Source organism: Ciconia boyciana, chromosome 1 (assembly GCF_034638445.1).
Source record: "Ciconia boyciana chromosome 1, ASM3463844v1, whole genome shotgun sequence".
NCBI lineage: Eukaryota > Metazoa > Chordata > Aves > Ciconiiformes > Ciconiidae > Ciconia > Ciconia boyciana.
In genome coordinates, this window is record NC_132934.1 from 77,810,628 (window position 1) to 77,832,417 (window position 21,790).

At 40.3% G+C, this 21,790-nt stretch overlaps 1 protein-coding gene across 1 annotated transcript in view; it reads right to left on the reverse strand.

The window, feature by feature from the left end:
• Positions 1 to 21,790, reverse strand: part of EFCAB6 (EF-hand calcium binding domain 6) — a 113,843-nt gene that overhangs the window by 26,917 nt on the left and 65,136 nt on the right. Inside the window, 7 exon segments of the mRNA XM_072884312.1 lie at positions 1,191 to 1,334; positions 11,444 to 11,671; positions 13,247 to 13,365; positions 14,415 to 14,501; positions 16,976 to 17,182; positions 18,437 to 18,489; positions 21,439 to 21,556. Of these exon segments, the coding sequence (XP_072740413.1) occupies positions 1,191 to 1,334; positions 11,444 to 11,671; positions 13,247 to 13,365; positions 14,415 to 14,501; positions 16,976 to 17,182; positions 18,437 to 18,489; positions 21,439 to 21,556 (956 nt within the window).

Below are 21,790 nucleotides of genomic sequence, written 5' to 3' on the forward strand. Positions count from 1 at the left end.
AGGAGATGGCCCTACTACACAACCCTGATTTTCTTGTTTAAAACTGAAGTACTGTAACGTACTTCTATCATCTGTTTCCACAGTAAATCACTGGGGACCAATGCCTCAGCTACCAATCACCAGAATATCCAGTTACAAGAATGTCTAATTAATGAGGAGAGCCAGTAAAACAAAGAGGAAGCTTTATAAAACAGGCTGGAAAAGAAATTAACTATAGACCCCATATCTGCTAGTAAGAAAAAAAAATATTCAAGAGCCCTGATTTTGCATCTTGCAGCTGCACAGCACTCCCACATACTACCCGTGTCAAGCTGGCTCCAATATTGGAGACAGTGTGTGGAAAAGGAAATAATCAACACCATTTCAGCAGAGAAATAAATTGCCAAGTGGGCATTAAAATTTTAGTAATAAAACTAAATGCATATGCTAATCTACTCTGTATTATTTAGAAAAGACTATTTTGGATCAAGAAAGGAATAATCTGCACAAAATTACAATGAATGGAGGTGTTTATCATCAAGAGGTCTTTGAGAAAGAAACAAGCAGCAGATTCCTATTAAGGTTTCAATTCATAAAAAGTTGATCACCCAATTAAAGGTGAACTGTGAAAAGACTTTGTTAATTTTATTTCAAAAAAGAGTCTGGTCTGGCAGGCTCTGGAGAACAAAAGCCAGTGCTGCCAGGCATATGACCTTTGGGGGACTGTTTGGTGCAGAGAACCCCAGCTACCTACTGTTGGAGTAGGTCCTTTGTGTTCTTCAGCCCCTACAAAAGAGATTTTTCCTCTTACTCATGCTAACGGAGAGAATTAAAAGCACAGTTTTGCATGGCAGCAGCATTGGATCATTTGAAAATTATTGCTATTTTATAACCTGATTTGTTTCTGTTTCTATTTTGAACAGGATCTCTTTCACACACTTGCTCTATTAAATTGAAATTAAATAAATGAAACAAACTAGCAAACAAATAGACATACTCAAAGCATACTTTTTATGTAAGAAGTCATTTCACTCTCATTACCTGCAGAATCAATACATTACCTAAAAAGATTTTTCACTTATATGCAGTTTTAAGTATGTGGGTATCTCCATTAGTTTTAACAGAGCTTCTTATATGCTTAACACTAAGTAGAAGCTTCTAGGCTTTGCTGGGTATGACCAAAGAGGTGCTTAGGAGATAATCATACATACCTGTTTAACTGATCATAATCAAGGTAATAGTTGAATTCTTGTAGTATCCTGTGCAGGTCACACACTGTTACATAGCCATCTCTATTTTTACCCACTTTATGAAAGGCCTTATTGAAATCTTGGAAGTAATCCCTAAATTTATCCCTGAAAGAGAGCAGATGTTTATTTTACATCCTTTGTTAAATCAGATAAAAAGGATACAAACAAATATACAAAATAGGGGTGGAGGGACAGAGGAAGATTTTGAGCTTATTTGTGTGTGGTAAGTTCATATAATTTATTCAAAGACTGCCAAATTGTTCACAAATAAACCTCAAACCCAACCCTCCTCCCCCATTTAATTTGCACATGGAATTGTATGGCTCAAGCCTCCCATTGTAAACAAATGCTCCTTGGGTGATTAACTGGTTACTCTCCCCGTTCAGAACTGCAGCTACAAAACATAGTGCTCTCTTTTAAAGCCTGTACAGATCGGAGTTACAAAATATTTAGTACAGCTGTTAAAATTATAGGGGTTTGGCAGCATACTTTCTGCAATTTGAGGTTCCTGAAACTTTGACTAGTAAGAACTATTTCAGCAAAAACACCTAAGCAAAATCTGGAGTAGTGCAGGGCCTGATCCATGCCCAAGGGAAGAAGTGCAGAGCTTCTGCTTACTCACATGGACTTCAGATCAGCACCTTAAAATCTCCCTGAGATATTTATCATTTCTTACACATGATCAAATTCAGGCCTCAAAATCTTGACTCTTCCTCCCCCTTTATTTTGTCACTTATACTTCACTGACATCAGAGGCCTTTTGATCAAACTTTGGAAACCCAAGCAATATCCCTCTCTGCCTCTTGATTCAACAAAAGCCTCTCCACATTTTGGCTCGAGAGGACAAGGCAGGCACAAACATCTCTCCTTACTGCATGTCTTCAACTAGCAAAGTCACTTAAGATTAATATAAGTTAAAATAGTTGTGAATTACATCTTGGTGCAGATTACCAAGTATACATAAATTATCTATATATATTCGGCACTTACAAGATGATACCCTTATAGCAAAAACGACAAGTTTGGATCTGGATTAATACCTACAGCTGTACTCCATTTGCTCTGGGATTGCTCTTTCTGACAGCCCTAGAGTACAGAGCCTGGAGGCTGGGTTCGTTAGAGAGTCAGGATTTGTAGTATAAAAGGCTTATTACAGTGATAACACAGTTCAACAGTGTAACTGACATATTCAAGTATGATTCATTGCCTCAGCCTCTCACCAAGTCTGTCTGTGGAACAGCTCAAACCAGTTCACTCTGCTCCTTGTTAAGCCACCATCAATCAGCCAGCACCCAAGCCTTACATTTTCTCCGCCGTAGGCATAGAATCATAGAATCACAGAATATTTTGGGTTGGAAGGGACCCTTCAAGGTCATCTAGTCCAACCCCCCTGCAATGAACAGGGACATCTGTAACTAGATCAGGTTGCTCAGAGCCCCGTCCAACCTGACCTTGAACGTTTCCAGGGATGGGGCATCTACCACCTCTCTGGGCAACCTGTTCCAGTGTTTCACCACCCTCATTGTGAAAATTGTCTTCCTTACATCTAGCCTGAATCTACCCTCTTTTAGTTTAAAACCGCTTGTCCTATCGCAACAGGCCCTACTAAAAAGTTTGTCCCCATCTTTCCTATAGGCCCCCTTTAAGTACTGAAAGGCTGCAATAAGGTCTCCCTAGAGCCTTCTCTTCTCCAGGCTGAACAACCCCAGCTCTCTCAGCCTTTCTCCATAGGAGCGGTGTTCCATCCCTCTGATCATTTTTGTGGCCCTCCTCTGGACCCGCTCCAACAGGTCCATGTCTTTCCTGTCCTGAGGACTCCAGAGCTGGACGCAGTACTGCAGGTGGGGTCTCACCAGAGCAGAGCAGAGGGGCAGAATCACCACTCTCGACCTGCTGGCCACGCTTCTTTTGATGCAGCCCAGGATATGGTTGGTCTTCTGGGTTTCGAGCACACATTGCTGGCTCATGTCCAGCTTTTCATCCACCAGTACCCCCAAGTCCTTCTCAGAAGAGCTGCTCTCAATCCCTTCATTCCCCAGCCCGTATGGATACCAAGGGTTGCCCTAACCCAGGTGCAGAACCTTGCACTTGGCCTTGTTGAACTTCATGAGGTTCACATGGACCCACTTCTTGAGCTTGTCCAGGTCCCTCTGGATGGTATCCTGTCCCTCAGGTGTGTAACCAGTTGTTATAAGGCTAACACGGGACATGCTAAATCTCATATGCTTTTTAGCAATACTCGGTAGGTCTTTTCAGAGTTCTACAGACTCTCATGGATCTCCTCAGAGGCATCTGGTCTCAGCTGCAGTTACTGGTGCCATCTTTCCTCTCACAGCATAGCAGACTCCTTGGTTTTCCATTTGTTTTCAAGAAGCTGTAAGTTCAGTACAGCCTTTAGAAGAACAATACATTTTCCTTGTCAGTTCCTTCCATTGCCAGTTGTTTCTCCTAAGAATCCGTCCTTTTGGACTTTGCACTTCGTATGAACAAAGAGCAATTTCCCCACAGCCCTCAGCATCCAGGAAACACCATTGTGTATGCAAACAGCATCACCTACCTTAAAAAATCTGAATTATGATATGACTTAGGTGGGTTGTTAGCAATTTATTATATGCTTCACACCCGTTGTACCTTTCACTCTTACATGGACTAAGTTGGGAGTACTGGGACTCTGCTTAACCAAGTTTCATCTGGCAAGAAACCATTTTTTTATGATATTCCTCTCAAGTTCAGTGGAAGTATGGATCACTTCTCAGCTTCACAGCTTGCTTGAACTGTCTTTTAACAGTTTTAACTCAGCTCACCATTGTATTCAGGCTATCTGGATATCCTTCATTCCTTACAAATCATTTCAGGTCTGAGCTGCTGAACAGGGCACCATTGCTAGACAAAATTTCTGGGACTCCATACCCAAACAAATAGAGCATTAGGGTATGCCATAACATGTTCTGATGTCAAATTCAATCCAAATGCAATATCAGGTTAATGCCCAAGTCAGATACTTACAACAGGTTCAGATGAATCAACATATGGTCTTATCTTTCACATTTTTCAACAGCCTTCTGAGTGTCCTGTACTCTGTGAGGCACGTCAGATCATAACACATTGACATCATTATGCTGTTACCTCTGAAGCGTATGCTGCTGAACACAGAAAACTCTGATCTGAATTGGTCGTGTGGGCTTGGTATGCAATGCCCTCACTACTCAACAGGTGGTAACCTTCATTACTTTCTGCATTGTGTCATCTTCTGTACAGCCTCACCAAACCTAGCCCACTTTCTTCTGAAATGTTAATATTTTTTTAATTGTATTTCCAGGTGTTATGTCATTCTCTGTGTTGTTTTCAAGAGCAGACTCCTTGAATGCTCTAGAAAGTATGTCTTTGATCAGTAATTATTTCTCCAACTTAAACTTTATTGTCAAATTGAATGGTTTTACCTAAAAAAAACCCCAAAAACCCACTAAAAAGTCACGCTGGTTTTATATTCTGGAAGCTAGTCTTTCTTTTGTCTACGAAGTGGTTTGTCTCAGCTCTGACCATAACAGATCAATAAACAAATATGTGACATTTCTTACAATCAGAGAGCAGAGCCAGAGCTCTGCGCTCTCAGTCTGTGCCTCAAATCATGGTGTTGACAAGCACCCTAGAAACACAGGCCACACATTTCCATTGATTATTTTTTCAATAATACTGCCTGTAAGCCATCTTTTGAAGACTTTGCCTGTCTTCTAGTGCCAATATTCGTAAGGCCAGGAGTTGTCTTTATTAATGCCTTTAATTTGGGAATTCTTTTCCCAGATTTACAGCCCAGTATGTCCATTTTGTGTAGTAACTCAAAAGCTACTTGCACAGATTGCCTCTCTGCTATGAACCCTCATGTAACATTCACATGCTAACAGGCCTCTGGATACCCTTGTTATCTTTGTGGATGGCACATCTGTAATGACTGTTTTATCTTGTTGACGGTTAATCTTTAATGTTATTTCTCTGCCCTTACATTTGCATTTCTGTCTAATGCTACTTCTCAGGCCCTCTTGGATACTTTTTTCAGATTCCCTACTGGTTTTCTCTCTGCTTGACATCTTCAGTATCTATTTAAGCAGCCACAGTGGCTTCAAGTGAATGGCTTTTCCTACACTTTCCTGTAAAAACTCAAGAATGGACTTTAAGCCTAAAGGAAGTTTTTGAAAGCAGAATCTCCTGTACAGTGGTCTAAAAATGCATAGTATTAAACTCCTGTCATGCAAGGAAGTTTGCTTGGACCCAGCAGAAGAATCTGAATTTGTAATTTTTGTAAAAATTGATTAATGTTTGTAAAAGCATATGCAGTCCTTTTACCTGAAAATATCCTTTATAGGACAGTGTCCTGAAACGTATACTTAGCCCCATTGGATGTAAGAACAATCTCAGTGACTTGCCTTTTGATCTTCCTGTTGCTAATTGGCTCTTCCATTTTAAAACTTCCCACCATTACTCCTACATAATCTAGCTCCTTTACGAGCTTCTCTTTCACAACCAGAGGAATGTTCCTAGCAGCACACATAATTGCTGTGAAAATACAGCTCTATGTGTCTACTTTATCTCTGACACTAAATATTTCTGGGTACTGATCTCCTGTGTTTATGGTTCCTTCATCAGACTCACTGCTTTAACCAAGCCCAGGGCTAGGCATATTTTAGGCCAAATATTAGCTCTTTCTGCCTGTAAACTTAAACTACTGTGTTTATCTTCACTTTTCAATTTATACAATCCTTTAGTAGGAAATAGATTCTCAGTAGACACCCTCAGTTTCAATAGTCTTTCTTCATATGTAGAGATTCCCAAGCCAGATTTTTTACAGTGTGTTTGGAGGTAACATTGACTGAGCACCAGTTTTTAATTTAGAGGTGTTTATTCTTAGCCTGCAGCCCCCTTGTGCAGCTTTTGCACAGAATCTCTATGTGGTATTTTGTTGTATGGTTGGTTTGTGCACCATCACATAGATCTGGGGATATGGAGGGTATTGTCTTTTCCAGTTGCAAGGTGTTGCAAAATAGCTGTATTTCTTATAGCTGCTGCAGAATTTCTAAACTCCTGGACATAATGTGAATCTGTGAATTCTCATATATTCCACTTGGGCTACTTCTTTCTGAAGAGTTTCTTCAAAATTCTCCTAGTTTCCTTTCCTGAGAGCATGTCCTGCTCCCTTTCTGATATTTCCATACTGTCCCTTATGACTGTCCTAGCTTGACTAAACAGATTTTTCTATCCTTTTTTTTTTTAGATCCTACCTTCCTGGGATCTTTTCTATCTCTTTGGATCTTTAATGCCAGTCACTATCTGATCCCTTAAAATGGAATCTCTGAAAACGTCATAGCTACTTGACTGATCCGTTATTTTAAGATCAGCTAAAAATTCTTCAAAGGATTCCTCCTTCTGCATTCTCATATGAAACCTGTGTCTTTCAAAAGTTCAAGTTTCCTTGGGAGTGCAATATTCCTTCAACTTACTTTCTGTAGCTGCATGGATTGCCCTCTCACCCTGGCTTGGTTTCATGCCATTAAAAACTTTGATAGCTCCTACTTCTGTAATATTCCAGAAAATAGTTGTGAGCTTCCTTATGATTAATCTAGCCACTGTAGATAGGTTTCAAAGCATGATGTGAATCTTTTCAAGGAAACTGCAATATTGCCAGTGTGTTTTAGAGTCTCTAAAAGCCCCTAAAGAGCTATCACCTTTTCTCTCACTTTCAAATCTCTTTTTTCAAGTTAATTCCTTCTTCTTTTTCACATTCTGCTCCTGTTACCATGTGGTACTTGGTTTACACTCAAAGCAAGACTTGTATTGGAAAGAGCATGGAAGTCTGCTGCAGAAGGTGCACATCAGTCAGAGTGCACTTGCACTGCACTCAAGCTGGCTTTACTGTCTTGAATCTCCATGTATCTAATTACTGACTAACCAGCTCAGGCTCCTTCAACCTCCTCTTAGATATGAGACCCTAGAGATCCATCATCTGCTAATTACATCTCTGAGTTTTAACTTTTATTACGTTCAGAAGCCTACAGACTTTCCAGCAGAGACACAAATCTAAAATCTCCTGACAGAGAGTTTGCTTTTTTGAGTTACTGTAACATGCCACAGCTTAAAACCCACAGCTTTACAGTGATTGCAAAGGGGCAACGGTGGAGGAGGATGGGTGCTGAGGCCCAGCAAGAGACAGAGTGAGTCACGCCTAGGAAGCAGGACACAGCAGCCTAAAAGCCAAAAACAGCTGATGACCCTAGGGGCAGTTTGTGATTTCAGTGAGAGGTTGATCTCTGCCAGCCCCAGAAGACTATTTAGCACTGTTCTTTCCATCTTGCAAGGGTGTGCTTTGAAGGTGTGATATGGTCCACATGGTACCCTCACTGCAGAAAATTTCTGGAACTCTTTTCAACTGTATGCTACTTTCAGTGCCACTCTTCATCACCACTATCATCTTCCACTAAAATCTTCCCAATGAAAGTAAAGGCTGAAGTAAAATCAAAACAGTTTTTGAGATTTGTATTTTTGGAAAATTGAGGCATTCAGCATTTTTGGACTGATAAAAGATTTCTAAGCAGTAATTATTCCACTCACAGCAGTAAATATGTGCGTGGAGAAAATGAGGATTAAAACCATAGCTCAAGCTACATTGCCAAAAAATAATATTTTCTTGCAAATGTTTTGTATTTTTCTTGAAGAGCTGGAGAGCCACTGTTCAATGTCTGTTTCTAATTTGGGCGATTTGTTCCTGTGAGTTACAACAAAAGCAAAAGGAAAAAAAAAGTGCACAGCAGTATGTTTTGAATTGTAAGATGTCCAGAGCTTTTGTTTGCCTCACAGTGTGTAATCACAGGGCACTGAAAGTGCTCCAGAGCTGTTAGGGTGAGGTTCACAGCCCTTGCAGAAAGCCAGAAGAAAGGGCACAGGCTGGATGCAGCCACTGTGCAAATAGACGTGAGAGGGCTTAAGCAAGATCACGGAAGGGGGAGCGGGTGCTGCTCCCAGTACTGCTGAAGTGGGTCGTATAGCCAGCAAATTCACACCTCAGCCAAATGCTTCCTCCCAGTCCGAATTTGACAGGTGAAAGGAATCAGTTTTCCAACTCATTGAGAATGAAGTGTGGGCTGAGACCCACGTGGATCACCAGGGTTAGGTCTTGCAGCCACTGCATCCGTTTTCCTGACCCAGAGCAGATCTCCTTACACTGACCTTTACGGTAGAAGGGCACGGTGCCCACCTGTGCTTCCCATATCTCAGCTGTCCTATGTGGTCCTGGAGCGGAAGGCTGATGCTGGGCTGGATCGCTGCCTTCACAGCCACCACGTGGATGGATTTCATCCGTCCGACAATGACTCCGGCTCAAGAGTCTTTTATGGCTTTCCGGGGCCTTACGTGAAATCTGAATTCAGAGGCCCACATTCAACTCCTCTTGCACTTTCAGCTTTCTGAGAGAGAAAACAGACAGGAACTGCTACCACAGGACTGCTCCCACCGGCCAGGAGGCAGGTGAGGAAGTGTGAGAGATGAGAAGAGAACATTCAGAGGAACTGAAAGGCAGCAATAATCAATAACAAGACATACTTTTGCAGACCACGAGCGATTAAGCCGTGAACTCATTCCCAAAGGAAGCTGCAGATGCCAGAAATTTCAAAAGATTAAGAACAGAACTGGATGTCTTACATATATAAATCAAGAAAAGCCAGAATCTAACAAACCATTAGAACATAATTTTTGAAAGAGATACAAAAGTCCCATCTGCAGGCTTAAGCCAAACTCTGCCTTTGCCCAGGATGAGACGGCCCCAGTGCAGGGGGCAGAATAATCCATGTCCACCTATTAGAAGGCTGGTCCACCTCAACCAAAAACATCTGGCTCTGGTTGCTAGCAGGTAACTGAATCCAGTTATACATGACCCAGTCTGCCAATTTCTGTTTTCTTCCAAATTACAGTTAAGCAATCGCTATGCACTCGTATGTATGTATTTGTGTGTCTAGTTGCCATATACATAGTTCTATACATAGATGTTGTTATGGTAGGTTCTCAAAAGTAAATAATTCTAAAAGATGTGGACCTGCCAGCGTGTCACATCATGACTATTTTATTTCTACCCAGCATGTCTTCCCCATTGATTTAATTACTCTCCAGCTGCTTCAGGATGAGTATTTGCATCTTTGAGCCATGCTGCATAATTTCTGCTTGCAGCACAGCATCTTCCCTACTTGCAGAGCTGCTTCTTATTGAAGGCAGGGCCGCCTTGCACTTGGCATTGCACTAACAGGAAAGAAATAGAAGGTTCCTGACCAAAAGAGCTCTTCATCCAAGTGTAAGACTAGAGACAACTGTTTGGTACAACAAATGGAGTGGAAGAGCCTGCTATGAGACAGTTAGGGCCTAAGTTTCACATCAGGCAGTTACAAATACAGTAATATGCAATGCCTACAACACAGCAACTGCCTAACCATCTCTGTTGTATATTATGCAATTTTTTACAGGTAGAATGCTTGTTGATACCTGTGGGTGTCATAAGTCCAGTTTATGCCAGAGAGCTGCAATGCAGGTGGGAGAGTTGTGATGCTGGAAAGAAAGGACAGTTTTGCCCTTGATTCCTTCAGCCTATTTGGGATACTGAAAAACAGAACTTAAAAAAGCATGGTAAAAAGTCAAAAGCCTTGCCTTACAGGCTTCTCTCTGTGTTTTGTGGGGTTTTTTTGTCTAATGATTTCCCAAGCTGCCTCTTTATCTGCAAGACAAGGCTGCTCTTCTTTGTTTATGAGTGTATCACCTTTACCAACAATGTCATGGGGAATTATCGTTCTTATCAATAATAATTTATTAGTTCCTACAACTTCCAGACACTTTCCGAGCACAAAAGAAAGCAAATCTGTGCTCTTGGGGGTATATTTTTACATGTTTTTTTCTCCTGAGGATTTATACTACTAAATACCTCCCCCCCCCCCCCCCGAAATGAAAAACAACCGTCAGGAGAAGAGTGAAAGCACAAGCAGAAAACATGATAAGCATCCACGTGGTGTCTATCCACAACCTGGAAATACAAAGTTTTACAGCACTGTACTGGGGCAGAGGATCCTCCTGCTGCCTCAATGTGCTGGCAGGTGCAAGAATCCTATAGCAGCAGCAGGCTAATCACTGCTGACTCACTAGGGCAAGCATGGATCATTAGGCTCCACTCTGAGTAGGATATCATTTTGTCATTTGTTTGTCAAATGCTCTTCTCAGGAGCAATGACCTATTAACTCTGTCAGCGTTGATTTTGTTTGAGGCAGAGACTCCTCTTTCTTGGAGACAAGATGCTTATTTCTGTCATATGGAGCCAGCATCCATCCTTGTCAAGGCTGTTTTTTGCTGCATCTACGAAGCCATTTACTAACAATTTAACTAGCTGCTAGAGGGATGTGAAACCAACTGTGATTGCTACTTGGCCCTCATCCAAGGGACAGGGTAGGATATGGGACCACAGTGTCCTACATGCCCAGCCATTCCAGCTGCAAGAAAAGCCCCTGTTGAGTGTAATCAGGTAGGTCTAAGTCCACATTGCCCAAAGCAGTCTGAGAAGAAGAGACCTGCAGGGTGACAAAAACTGCACTTGCTCTTCTCCCTCAATCTGAGCTGACAGCAGCATTAGGACTGGAACCACAAGCTGAGACGATACCAATAAACAGGCCAGGGAGTGCTCTGGGCACAGAGGCCAGCTGGCACATCTCTGCTAGTGAACCTTCTTAGCCGCCGAAAGGGAGCAGCTGCCTGCAAACTGCCTATTAGGAATGGTCCTTGAAGCATTCTTGCTCCCAAACCGTGCTGGGAGTGATCAGGGAAAACGTTAGCTGACACAGGCCAAAGCATGACGAGGACTGTTTTGGCAGTCTAGCAGCATAGATGACTGAGTCTGGGAATGTCTCTGGACGTTCTTATTTGTCAGTATAGATGCTTCCATAAAGTCTGTGAAATAAGTAATATAAGCCATGAAGAATATCTATAAAAAAAGTCTCACAGTGCACACTGAGCTAGGCTTATCTCCAACAAATCAAGGGAATAACACAATGGATAAGCTTGGTCCAAGCTCAGTACCTTCTGAGACTCCTTTTCAGAGTCTTTTTTTGGTAAAATTACATTTGTATTGTACACAGTGTCATCTTAACAAACTAAACACAAACATAGGAAGTTATATGGTAAGCTCATAAATAACTTACTTGATCTGCTTTTTAATTTCTCTCACATGCAGAGCTTTAGTTTGCTGTTTCTGCTGTTCTTCCAGCTTTGAATCCTTCTTTTGTTGATTATTATAATGTGCTTGTAACTGTGCATAGCTGTCTTCTTTGATGTGTCTGCTGAGCCCTGTGTCAGCGGGTGCAAACTCTGTCCCCAGTTTCTGTAAAAACTCTTGGTGAGTAAGATATCCTTTTGCATCTGTATCATACCTTGAAAAAGAAATGCTCTTTTTAAATATTCATGTGTTCTTCATAGAAAGGCATTACAGATGTCCTTAAGTGACTTAACAGCTTAAATCTCACTGACTTCCCTTCCTTATAGAGGTGCCACACCACACTGAGAATGAGTGACTTCATGAGAAACTCGAAAGATGGGGCTTATGCATTGTAATCACAGAGTCGATTCTGAAAATACTACCCTGAGGACCAAACTGTCAGGAGTATTCTCCAGCTCTCAGTACTGCTGCCTTTCAGTGTCTGGCTTGAGATGCAGAGAACTGGGGTCCTAAAAATTCAGTCCCAAGTGTCTCAAACTGGTCACACAAGTCTGAGATGCTCAGAATTGTAATCATCCTTCAGAAACATAGGTTTAACTTCATAAACACTTTTCATATTTTCTTAGGTATAAACCATTCCATAGGGTTTTTCCCCTGCAGTTTCTCCCCCCTGCTAGTGCTCTGATGCATGGTAATGCCTAATTTAGCCTCAGCTTCACTCTAATTCCTTTATTCAAGTTACAGACATATCAGGCACGTAAGAGATTTTAGCTATTCTATAAAAGGAGTGGCTGATGGGAGTGAAGTTGTGCAGCAGATAACTGCATGAAAAGGATACTCTTCAATGTGCCCTGGCATCCATAAGGAATAAGAATGGAAAGTAAAATCTAATGGAGTAGAAAATAATTCAGAGATGAATCAGTGCTAAGAAAAAACTATATAGTTAATGCAGTTTGAAACCAAAATGCAATACACTCAGGTTCTGTACATTAGAGAGTGATTTTTTTTTAAAATAGACCTGTAACGAAGGTAGCTTTTTATGTAATGTCTCATACAGCTGACATCTATGCCATTTCAAACACAGTTTATAGCACAGCTCCTCTTTGTTGAAGGCAGACAAGTATTTTCACCCACTTCACAACAAATTACTTGTCTATAAAAACATTTCATGATATTACTTGCCTTCTTTACACAGCATGAAATTACCTTACTTTCTTTTGTTATGTATTTGGTATGTAGCATTTTTCTTTCGACTGAATCACTTTTATTTAGGTTGAAAATACTGTAAGTAAATTTAGTGCTCTGGAAAGGGGAGACTGGTAGCACTGCCTTCAGACAGGTATGCAATGTAGCCCCTCCACGGAGCTCCTCGATGGAAGCTTTGTCTGCAGTTCCCAGCTGACCCGAGACACTTGGAACTGACTTTCACCCATCACAAACTAAGGTAGGTGTTTGTGTGTATAAACAAAACTGATGAAAAACAAGTTAATTTAACCAGTGACCTAAGGTGCCATCCAAGAAGAAAATGCATGTTAAATTAAAGGGATTGGTAATACTGAAGCGAAGAGAAAGCCCTATTGGAAACTGATGGATCTAATTGTATTCTTGAGCTTAGTATGATAATACATAGCCTCCTGTAACACAGTGTCATGATCTGAGGTCACGATCATAACAAAATAAAAGATTTCTTGTGCAGTGTAATCTATTGTCATTCGCTGCCCTACCAAAGGCTCTGTAATCCTATAAAAGATACATTATTGCAAGGGCTAATCATTTAGAGTTGTCATACCTTGCCCAAAGCTGCTTAAATTCTTCCAGGGTGATTGGAATGCCAAACCTGAACAAGACTTTCTTCAAGTCCCTTGGCTGTATAATGCCATTTCCTTCACTGTCAAATTCCTGAAAATTCTGGAATGTAAAAGAAATCATCACTAACAAGAACCAACTAGTTTGACAAAATGTTTGATCTCTCTATAAGCTTAATGAATAATGGGGATTGAGAAAGAAATGGAAAATCATGCACGTCTGAATTTCATCTTTTAATGTTTTTTCATTTGATTTTTACTGTTTCCTACTTTCCTACTTTTGAGATGTGCAACTCTCAAAAGCTAGAATCGGGATTGACATCCCAGGTGTTTAGGTGATGTCCTCTGTGTGGAAAGTTTCTTACTGGTGGCAAACACAGTGGATGTGAGCATGAGCAGCATGCATGCAGCTGTGGGTATGCTCACTGCTGAAGCATGCCAGTGGAAGATGAAGGCACTGGAAAATGGCAGACCTGCAGATTTTCTCCCCAACTTGTTCTATACCTAATATGAAATAGATTTTGCTTTGGGTTCTGGTTGGTTGGTTGGGTTTGTTGTGTTTTTTACCATTCATCTTGCAAACCGAGACTACAAGTACTGTTGGCTGATTTACAAAAACATTTAATGAAAAAATTATGTTCATTTTTCCTTGTGCTACTCTGTTGTCCAAATATTGCAACTATTCAACAAGTTAAAAAAAGATGAAAAGGTGGAAATAATTTTTAAAGGACAGTTTTGTGAGAGTCTCTTTGGATGGTGTAAGCATCGCAGTCAATGCTTCACTGTGCTGGGCAACACTGCGTGTCAGCATAGGAGTAGCTGTGTGTTTGGGTACAACACGTAGTCAAACAGGCTTCAGATGAAGCCCATTACTACTCTTACAACAGAAGCATTAAATAAAACCAACAGTAGTAAAATATGAAGAAAGTTTTAGAAATAACTGTAATAGCATCTACTACATAATCAATGTTACAAAAATTGAATATTATTCAAACTGTTGATTTTTTTTTTAATCACATGTAAGTTTTTATCATTAATGAGCTATTTTGCAAGGGTCTCTTTGAATATTTATAGAATCTGAAGATCAACATTGCATAATTTTCTGAAATCTATTAGTGCTGCTTATTTATTTAAAGAAAACATTCTTCTTACCCTTGCTAGGTCATGCCATCTGGTTCTTGCTTTGATAACAAGGTAGTAATGAGCGTGATCACAAGCTAGCTCTGCATCCGTTATCATCTGTTTTTTTCTCAGAAAAGAAAAAAAATAAAACAACAACTAACTATGTTTTACGTTAGTGGGATCTTTAATCTCCACAAGTTTCCTTCTCTTTTGTTGTTCTTCACAGTACTGGTGGTTTTGTTTCCTAGTTTCTAAGATACCCATTAAAGACTGTTACTTCACATCTGTGTAAACTTAATTCTTTAAATACTGACTTATTTCCCTAGCTGCAGGTTAGCGAAGATGTTTTAAATTTTGTAATTCCCTATTTATTTTCAAATCAATGTTGTTCAATTCTCCCTCAAACTCAAGAGCCAGCATGGATCATTTATACGCATAGAAGGAAATGTTAATTATCTCAGAAACAATTATATCCTGGAGTGACTCCAGGAAGATTATCCTTGATTTACATCAATAACGTAGATCAAAACTATCTTTGTGAGTCACCAAGGCATGGCTAGTAAGTCTGGGGAATAAGACCCACATTTGCAAATTCAGCCACCATTACAAGTGCCTAACTTTTGGGGGCCTGTTTTTTCTGGTTGTATCAAAGCATGCAGAGGAATATGGGTGCCTCAGATTAGGATCCAGCATAGCTGTCGCACTACACAGAAAGCTGACTAAATCCCTGTGCTATGCAAGGACACACCGAGGGGACCTTACATCTCACCATTCTTTGAAATAGCGCACCTTCCTTCACCTGAGAAGAGCAGCCTTTCTTTTAGTGCTCAATTCTCTTTAGCTTTTCTAGCACTTCCAGTTAGAAAACTGAGGAAAGGCTGGTCATTTCTCTTAAGACACAGCTGCCCACCTCATGCTATGTCCTAGCACTTGTTTCTCCTCCAGCTATTGCTTTGTAAGGAAATGCTGCAGACGTACGGCTTCAGAGCCTGGTTCAGCTGCGCTCCAGGAATACGGTCCCTGGACCAAGATTCTCAAACGAGAGGCAGAGGAGTATTGGGTCTGCAGACCAGGCGAGATGGGGTAACTACATCTGTCCTATCCACTGAGTTCCTGTACCACCCATGGCACGCACAGACCTGAACTTAAGTCCTGGAGAACTGCAACACTGCAAACTCAGCCACTTCTGAGCTCCTGGGGCTCTGCGCCTTGACAGCCTTTGCTGAGGCCTCCATTTGGATTTAGAAACATGAATGCCACATTATTCTATTTTAGGTGCCTGGGAACCTTCTGAGTTTTCCCCACTCCCACTGCTTGAGAGAAGATTCCATAAGCCTAAACAATTGACCAACAAAAGTAGTCTAAAAACTTAGCTGGGAATATGCAAGTGCTCTTAAGGCTTTCAATCACTATATTTACTTTGCTGAACGTCTGAAACAGTAATAGTATTTGAAACGAAGAAATTCTGGTTCAAATGTTTCGATTTCTAGCTAAGTCCAAACTGAAACAGAAATGCGAGCGCAAGAGTAATTGGTCTCAAACTCCAACTGTTAGCAAGACTTCATCATCATCAGTTTCCTTTCTTGTTTTAGACTGATGTCCTTGATTCACTCAGTTGTCCAATTCAGGAAAAAAGAAAAACAAACCAAGCAGATAAATATTACTAACATCAGAGCCAACAGTAATGCTGTAAGAGACAAATAAAAACTGGGAAATAAGCCTATGTGTATATATCACATCTTCACTGCCACAGCGGAGATGAGTTGCTGAGCAGGAGCTTTTTCAGTCCTGCTGTATCTTGTCATTATTTTTATGAATTTATCTCTGTTTGCATAGTTACACAGAGTTTCACACTGAGTTTTTAGAATGAATTTTTTTAGTGCCTAAATGCTATTTATCATTAAAGTTAAGCTCAAACTTTAAAATTCCAGACGTTTCAAGCAGCATCACTTCTCACAGGAAGGGGGGCTGCAGCACTACTCTCCCTATCCTCCACCCACCCCACAGTGCCTCAGTGCTTCTGTGCACCTCACCTGATCTTGACTGCTCTCGGTGGCCTGGCAGCATAAAGGTCGGGAGCATGAGGCTTCGGGCTACTGTAATGTACACTGACAATAATATTAGTCTCAGAACTGACAGACACTGTGCCAGACAGGTAATGCCCTGGCTGCTCCTCAATCCAACATGACATCTGATTCCCAAACCATGTCCCCAGTTCTGCATGCTTGGAAGATGAAGCAAAGGTGTCCAGTTTGGAGGCTAGCTCAGCTCTAAGGCTCCAACTCAGAAACCAGTATATATGTTTGACCTTACAGATTTAAGCAGTCCCCAGGGGTAGTTCTGGCATTTTAACCTAGCGGTGGATTCAATATCTGATTTAATGGAGTCATAAATCACTGAGAACTTGGTAAAGCTACCCAACTTCAGCTTGATAAAGAAATATTTTAATTATCTTTTTTCAGTTATACCCAATACAAATTTTCACACAGCATATTCATTTCTGTAAACACATCAGATTACTGTGTGATCTGGTACTACACAACTTTTTCTTTCTTACTTGTGAGATGGCACGAGCCGAGGACATACCGTACCTCCTTAGTTTCTTGGGTGTGGAACAGTTGACAGAATTCTTGCTAATTTAATGTGGAGGTCAGGTTCATTCCCAACAAACCAAGTAGGTGCAGGAATTCTTCATCTCTAAGACGAAGCAGAAAGCTGTCCAAGAATTGCCAGAAGTCAAGCATGTTGATGATACCGTCATGGTTACTGTCTGTTTCATGGAAGGCAGAATAGGTGTCCTAACAAGGAATATTTAACTAAATATATTTAACACGTCAACTACATATTTTTAAACATAAATAACAAATGTTTGCTCTAGACTTGTTTTGACAACAGGCAAATATTTTAACGCAGTTTGAGAATACAAAGCATTTATAGTACTGCCTTACTAAACACTTGGGATAGTCTGCAGTAAACTGCAGTCTTATTGCTTTCATCTCAAGCATGTACAGAACTGAGCCGAAGTAGGGAGCATCAAAAAGCTACCCCCATACAAATTTACAAATTAACCTCCACTGTCCATCAGTACTATACTGAGAGGTATATTATTTACCCCATGTAGTACATTTCTACCCTTGCACACTCTTAGAAAACCTGTAATGAAGACAGTTTTTACAGCAATTGATCTACCAGCTGAACAGCTTCTCCCATTAAAATAGATGCAAAATGTTCAAACACCTTTAAAATGGTGCAATTCTTCAGAAATCTGAAGTAATGCTTCAGAAATCTGAAGTAATGCTGATCAATATGATCAGCTTTGCTAGGGGTGTCCAACATGGTTTGAACAGGGGATCCCTCTCCTGAATGCTGATCTTTCCACTTCTCCCACAGAAAAGCGATGGGATGGGGTGAACTGAGCAAAAGGGTAACAACTGCGGCTCCTCTCCTTTGTAAAATGTGCTCTCTCTTACTCTGTGCATATCCATGGTGGGAATTCAAGGAGTACATTCTAATGGTAATCACAGAAAATAATAAGCAAACACAGAAAAGCTGGAAAAAACCTTTTGATTAAGATCACTGTGTAGCAAACTTTAGGGACTGAGAACATCTTTGTGAAAGATCATTCTCATGAATAGATGGACTGTTCCATGAATGAGTAGTACAGAGTTATTCTTTTCTAATTGCAGAATCTTTAATATCTATGCTCACAAAAGGATGGGAAAAAATAACTCAGATCTTATTTTCCTGGCAGAGGCTGCAGAGAAGACAATTAGAAAAAAAAAAGGTTTTGCCTTGAAAACTGAATGTATTTGAACTGGAAGTTTCTGAGAACACAGAAGACATGAAATCCAATATAATTTTGAGAGTCACTTTCCTGACAGCTCCTCCAAACCAACTTTTAAAACAAATATTTGTGTCAAAATAACAACCAGCTTCACTGCCAAAATCAAACCATGGCTCGATGTATTTACCCCATGGACTTCCATCAGCTTATCATTAAGTTGATTGAGACATTCTTCAGCAGTCTTGTAGTGATATTTAGCATCACTTACCCTGTGGTTTGGGCTGTTACATAATGTAGCTCCTGGCCCATTCAATCTGGCATCTGCAATAATGAAATCAAAGTATAGCAAACATTGAAAAGATGTTATTAAACATATCTGATAAATAGCACAGTAATACAACATAAACAAAACAAGAAATCCTGCAATCGTATTCTTTACAGCCCAAATATGACAAAGTCCAATAGCCGTATGCAGTATTAGTGGTGTCCACCCAGTTTACAGTAATGGCCTCAGCTGCTGTAGTTTTCCCGGCACAAGGTGAAGAAGATAATCTCAACCGAAGAAAGCACAGCTGAGACAAGGTCTTTTTCTTTTGCTTTAGCCTTCTCTGGTGCCTGGTTGCTTTGAGGAAGGGCGGTATCAGACTGGAGGAGGAGACAAGGAGCACCGTGAAAGCCGTGACTTGCTGTCATACCACCTGTCTGTCTCAGTGAGGGAACACAGGAGTTGCAGGCAGTGTCAGAGAAAGTAATTTGTTATGTCTTTGACTGTGTAGCACAACTGCTGCATGCTAGACCATCTCCCCTGGAGCAATTCTATCTTGGCTAAGCCCTCCTCCAGTTTGAACTGCTGTGAGCTATTTCAGGAGATCTGCCATCAAAACACTCCTGACTTAACAGAGCATCACCCCTGAAACTATTTTGCCTGATGTTCTGTTCTGGCAAGACTCAGTCCTGCATAAACAGCAGCTTCATATTGTCACAAGTTTATTATCCCACAGCCCAGCAGGATCAGGAAAGGGTGACAGCCAACTTTCCAGCAGGGGACCCATGTACTTCCAGTCCTGAAGGGATAAGGTACTTTGAGGCCATAGAAAAGTTATTTTGGTCACCGTTCCAGATCTGATTCCTTCTGCTCATTGTGCAGTGATACTCTAGGAACATATTTGGCCTTGCTTCTGGGGAAAAAGAGACTAGGCATCTTTTGTAGCCTCTTGAGGATTTTAGAATTTTTCTGCAACATATGAGCCATATAGAGGAGTAAAGTAATTCACATCAGATTTTAAAACGGGAAAAACTTGCAAAGAAAAATGTACACACTGACATTTCACTACACCCTACTCCTGATCAATAAGAAAAATGCTAAGCTAATGGTCTGTTCTAAAGGAACGTTTCTTGTCTTTTTAAAAATTTACATACACCAACACACAAGAGCCTGTACAACTACTCTGAAGAATCACTAAATAGTATTCACTGCATCATTTTAACTTCTCCTGATTTTACCCTTTAAACCCTACTCCCCCATACAGACATGCACTATCCTTCCCTTTTTTCAATTCCAGTTTCTATTGAAGTCTAGTCAAGAACATTTGTGCTCGTGTTATCTTCCCACTAAAGCTTATAAGAAGAAAATCAGGTCTCTTTTTCTGTAACTACAGACCACCCTCCACCCCAGTGAATCACAAATCATTGAAAAATAAAAGTTAGGAGGGTTTTTTCTTTGCCTTCTGGCTTCTGAGACTTTATATTAAATGTGGGTCACACTTCCTTTTAAAACTATGAGATATAGTAACGTATGGAAAGAAAAGCTGAGACTCTCATAATTGGCAAAAGCAAAAACTTTAAATACAGACAAAACACTGTTGATTCTTGATTTAAATCAAAGAGCTGGCACACTCATTTTCCCCGAGGTTAACCTGTTTCAAACATCTTTTATTAGGCTACTGGATGAAGGCACACATATTTTGGTGGACGGATAATTAGCTGGCTATATTAACAAACTTCTAAACTTCTAGGCTTGAATGAAGAAAAACCTGAATATTATGTCAGCCAGCCACATGTCAGCTCTCCCTCTTGTCTTAGTTCTAAAAGAGAAATAATGACAGCAGAAAATAATAGTAACAGTGTGAAAAAAGTAAATGCACACCTCTGAGAAAAATAACAGAGGCATAATATGGAAGTTAAAACAGGCCTTGAAGCCAGTGGCAAAACTGCCGTTGACTTCAGTGGCATCAGAATTTTACCCACAAAATCTAGACTTAAAGCATAAGTATTTAAAAAAATGAGAAATGAATGATTACTTACTAGCTTTAGTTTGCACGCAGGGTTCCACTGTAAGAAATCAGCTCAGATTCCATCAGCTTAATTTTTAAGAGTTGAAAATCAACCCCCTTACTTACAGTGCCTTGAAATCAGTGAAATTACTGATGGGGTATGGCAGATAGCTGCGATGAAAAAATGCGCTCCCAAATTACGAATATATTCTTCTGGTATTCGTTCCTCAGCAACAGTAAATCAATGAAGACCACATCCTCATTATATGGGTGGACAATACATCTATATCTACACCAACAGTAAACCTTGCTCTCTCACTGGCATTCTTGATACTCTAATAAAACTATCAATTATACTATAGATAACCACATTTCAGCATTCTCTAGTAGCAACGTCCCTTAAGAGCTTTAACATTCAAAAGCAGTATTTTAAATTAAAATCATAAACCAATAAGTAACCAGATCACACCACAGAGCTCCAGTTGTATATACTGCCACCTAAAGTCATCACTAATGGCTTACTAACAGATCTTTCTTTCCTGAAAGGACTAGTCACTGTCTTCTGGCTTTTTACACAGAACAGAAAAAGTTGCTGGACATCACTACTATAAAATCATCCACTGTAATTTAGGATACAACATAATTCCAAGACTGTGAATTGGAGTTAGAAATGCTGAGGACTAGGATCTACTCAAGGCAGAGCAGTCAGTCAGTTACTTTTTGCAGTCTGCTAGTGAGAGCTCCATGGCACCTGTCTGTGGACCTTTAGTTAGTTCACATCCCACATGTTCCAGTTTCCATCTTGTCCTGAGTTAGATACTCAGCAGCTTAGCTGGATCAGGAGTCAAAGAACTACAGACAGGAAGGTCATCTGTGTGCTAAAAATCATATTACTATCTCTTCCTAATTTCACCAATAGCCTTTCCTCGAAAGGGAAAAGTTCTGGATTTTCTAAGAAAGGTTTGGTTCATGCTTTTTGCTGTTAAAATTCCTTTACCTTCCAGTATTGCCACAAAATCCAGATAACTCAAGCCTCCATCTGGTAACCCTAGCTTTTCTGTTAGTAGATTAAATTGTCTGCCATCCATTGGCATGCCATGATCTTCGAACACCTGCTAGAAGAGAAATAAAACAAGTCATATAATGTCCTATTTTCTTGCTTAATATGCCATTTTGAATACTAAATATCTGGGTGTTTTATCCTATGGCTCAACTTAAAATTACTCTGAAAACTGATCTCTCTTCCTTACATTTACAGTAAGCCATTTAAATATAGATCTATTCTGTACAACTTCAGTTCTACACAGAAGGAGACAGAGAGCAAAATTTGACTATATTTTTGAGACTGG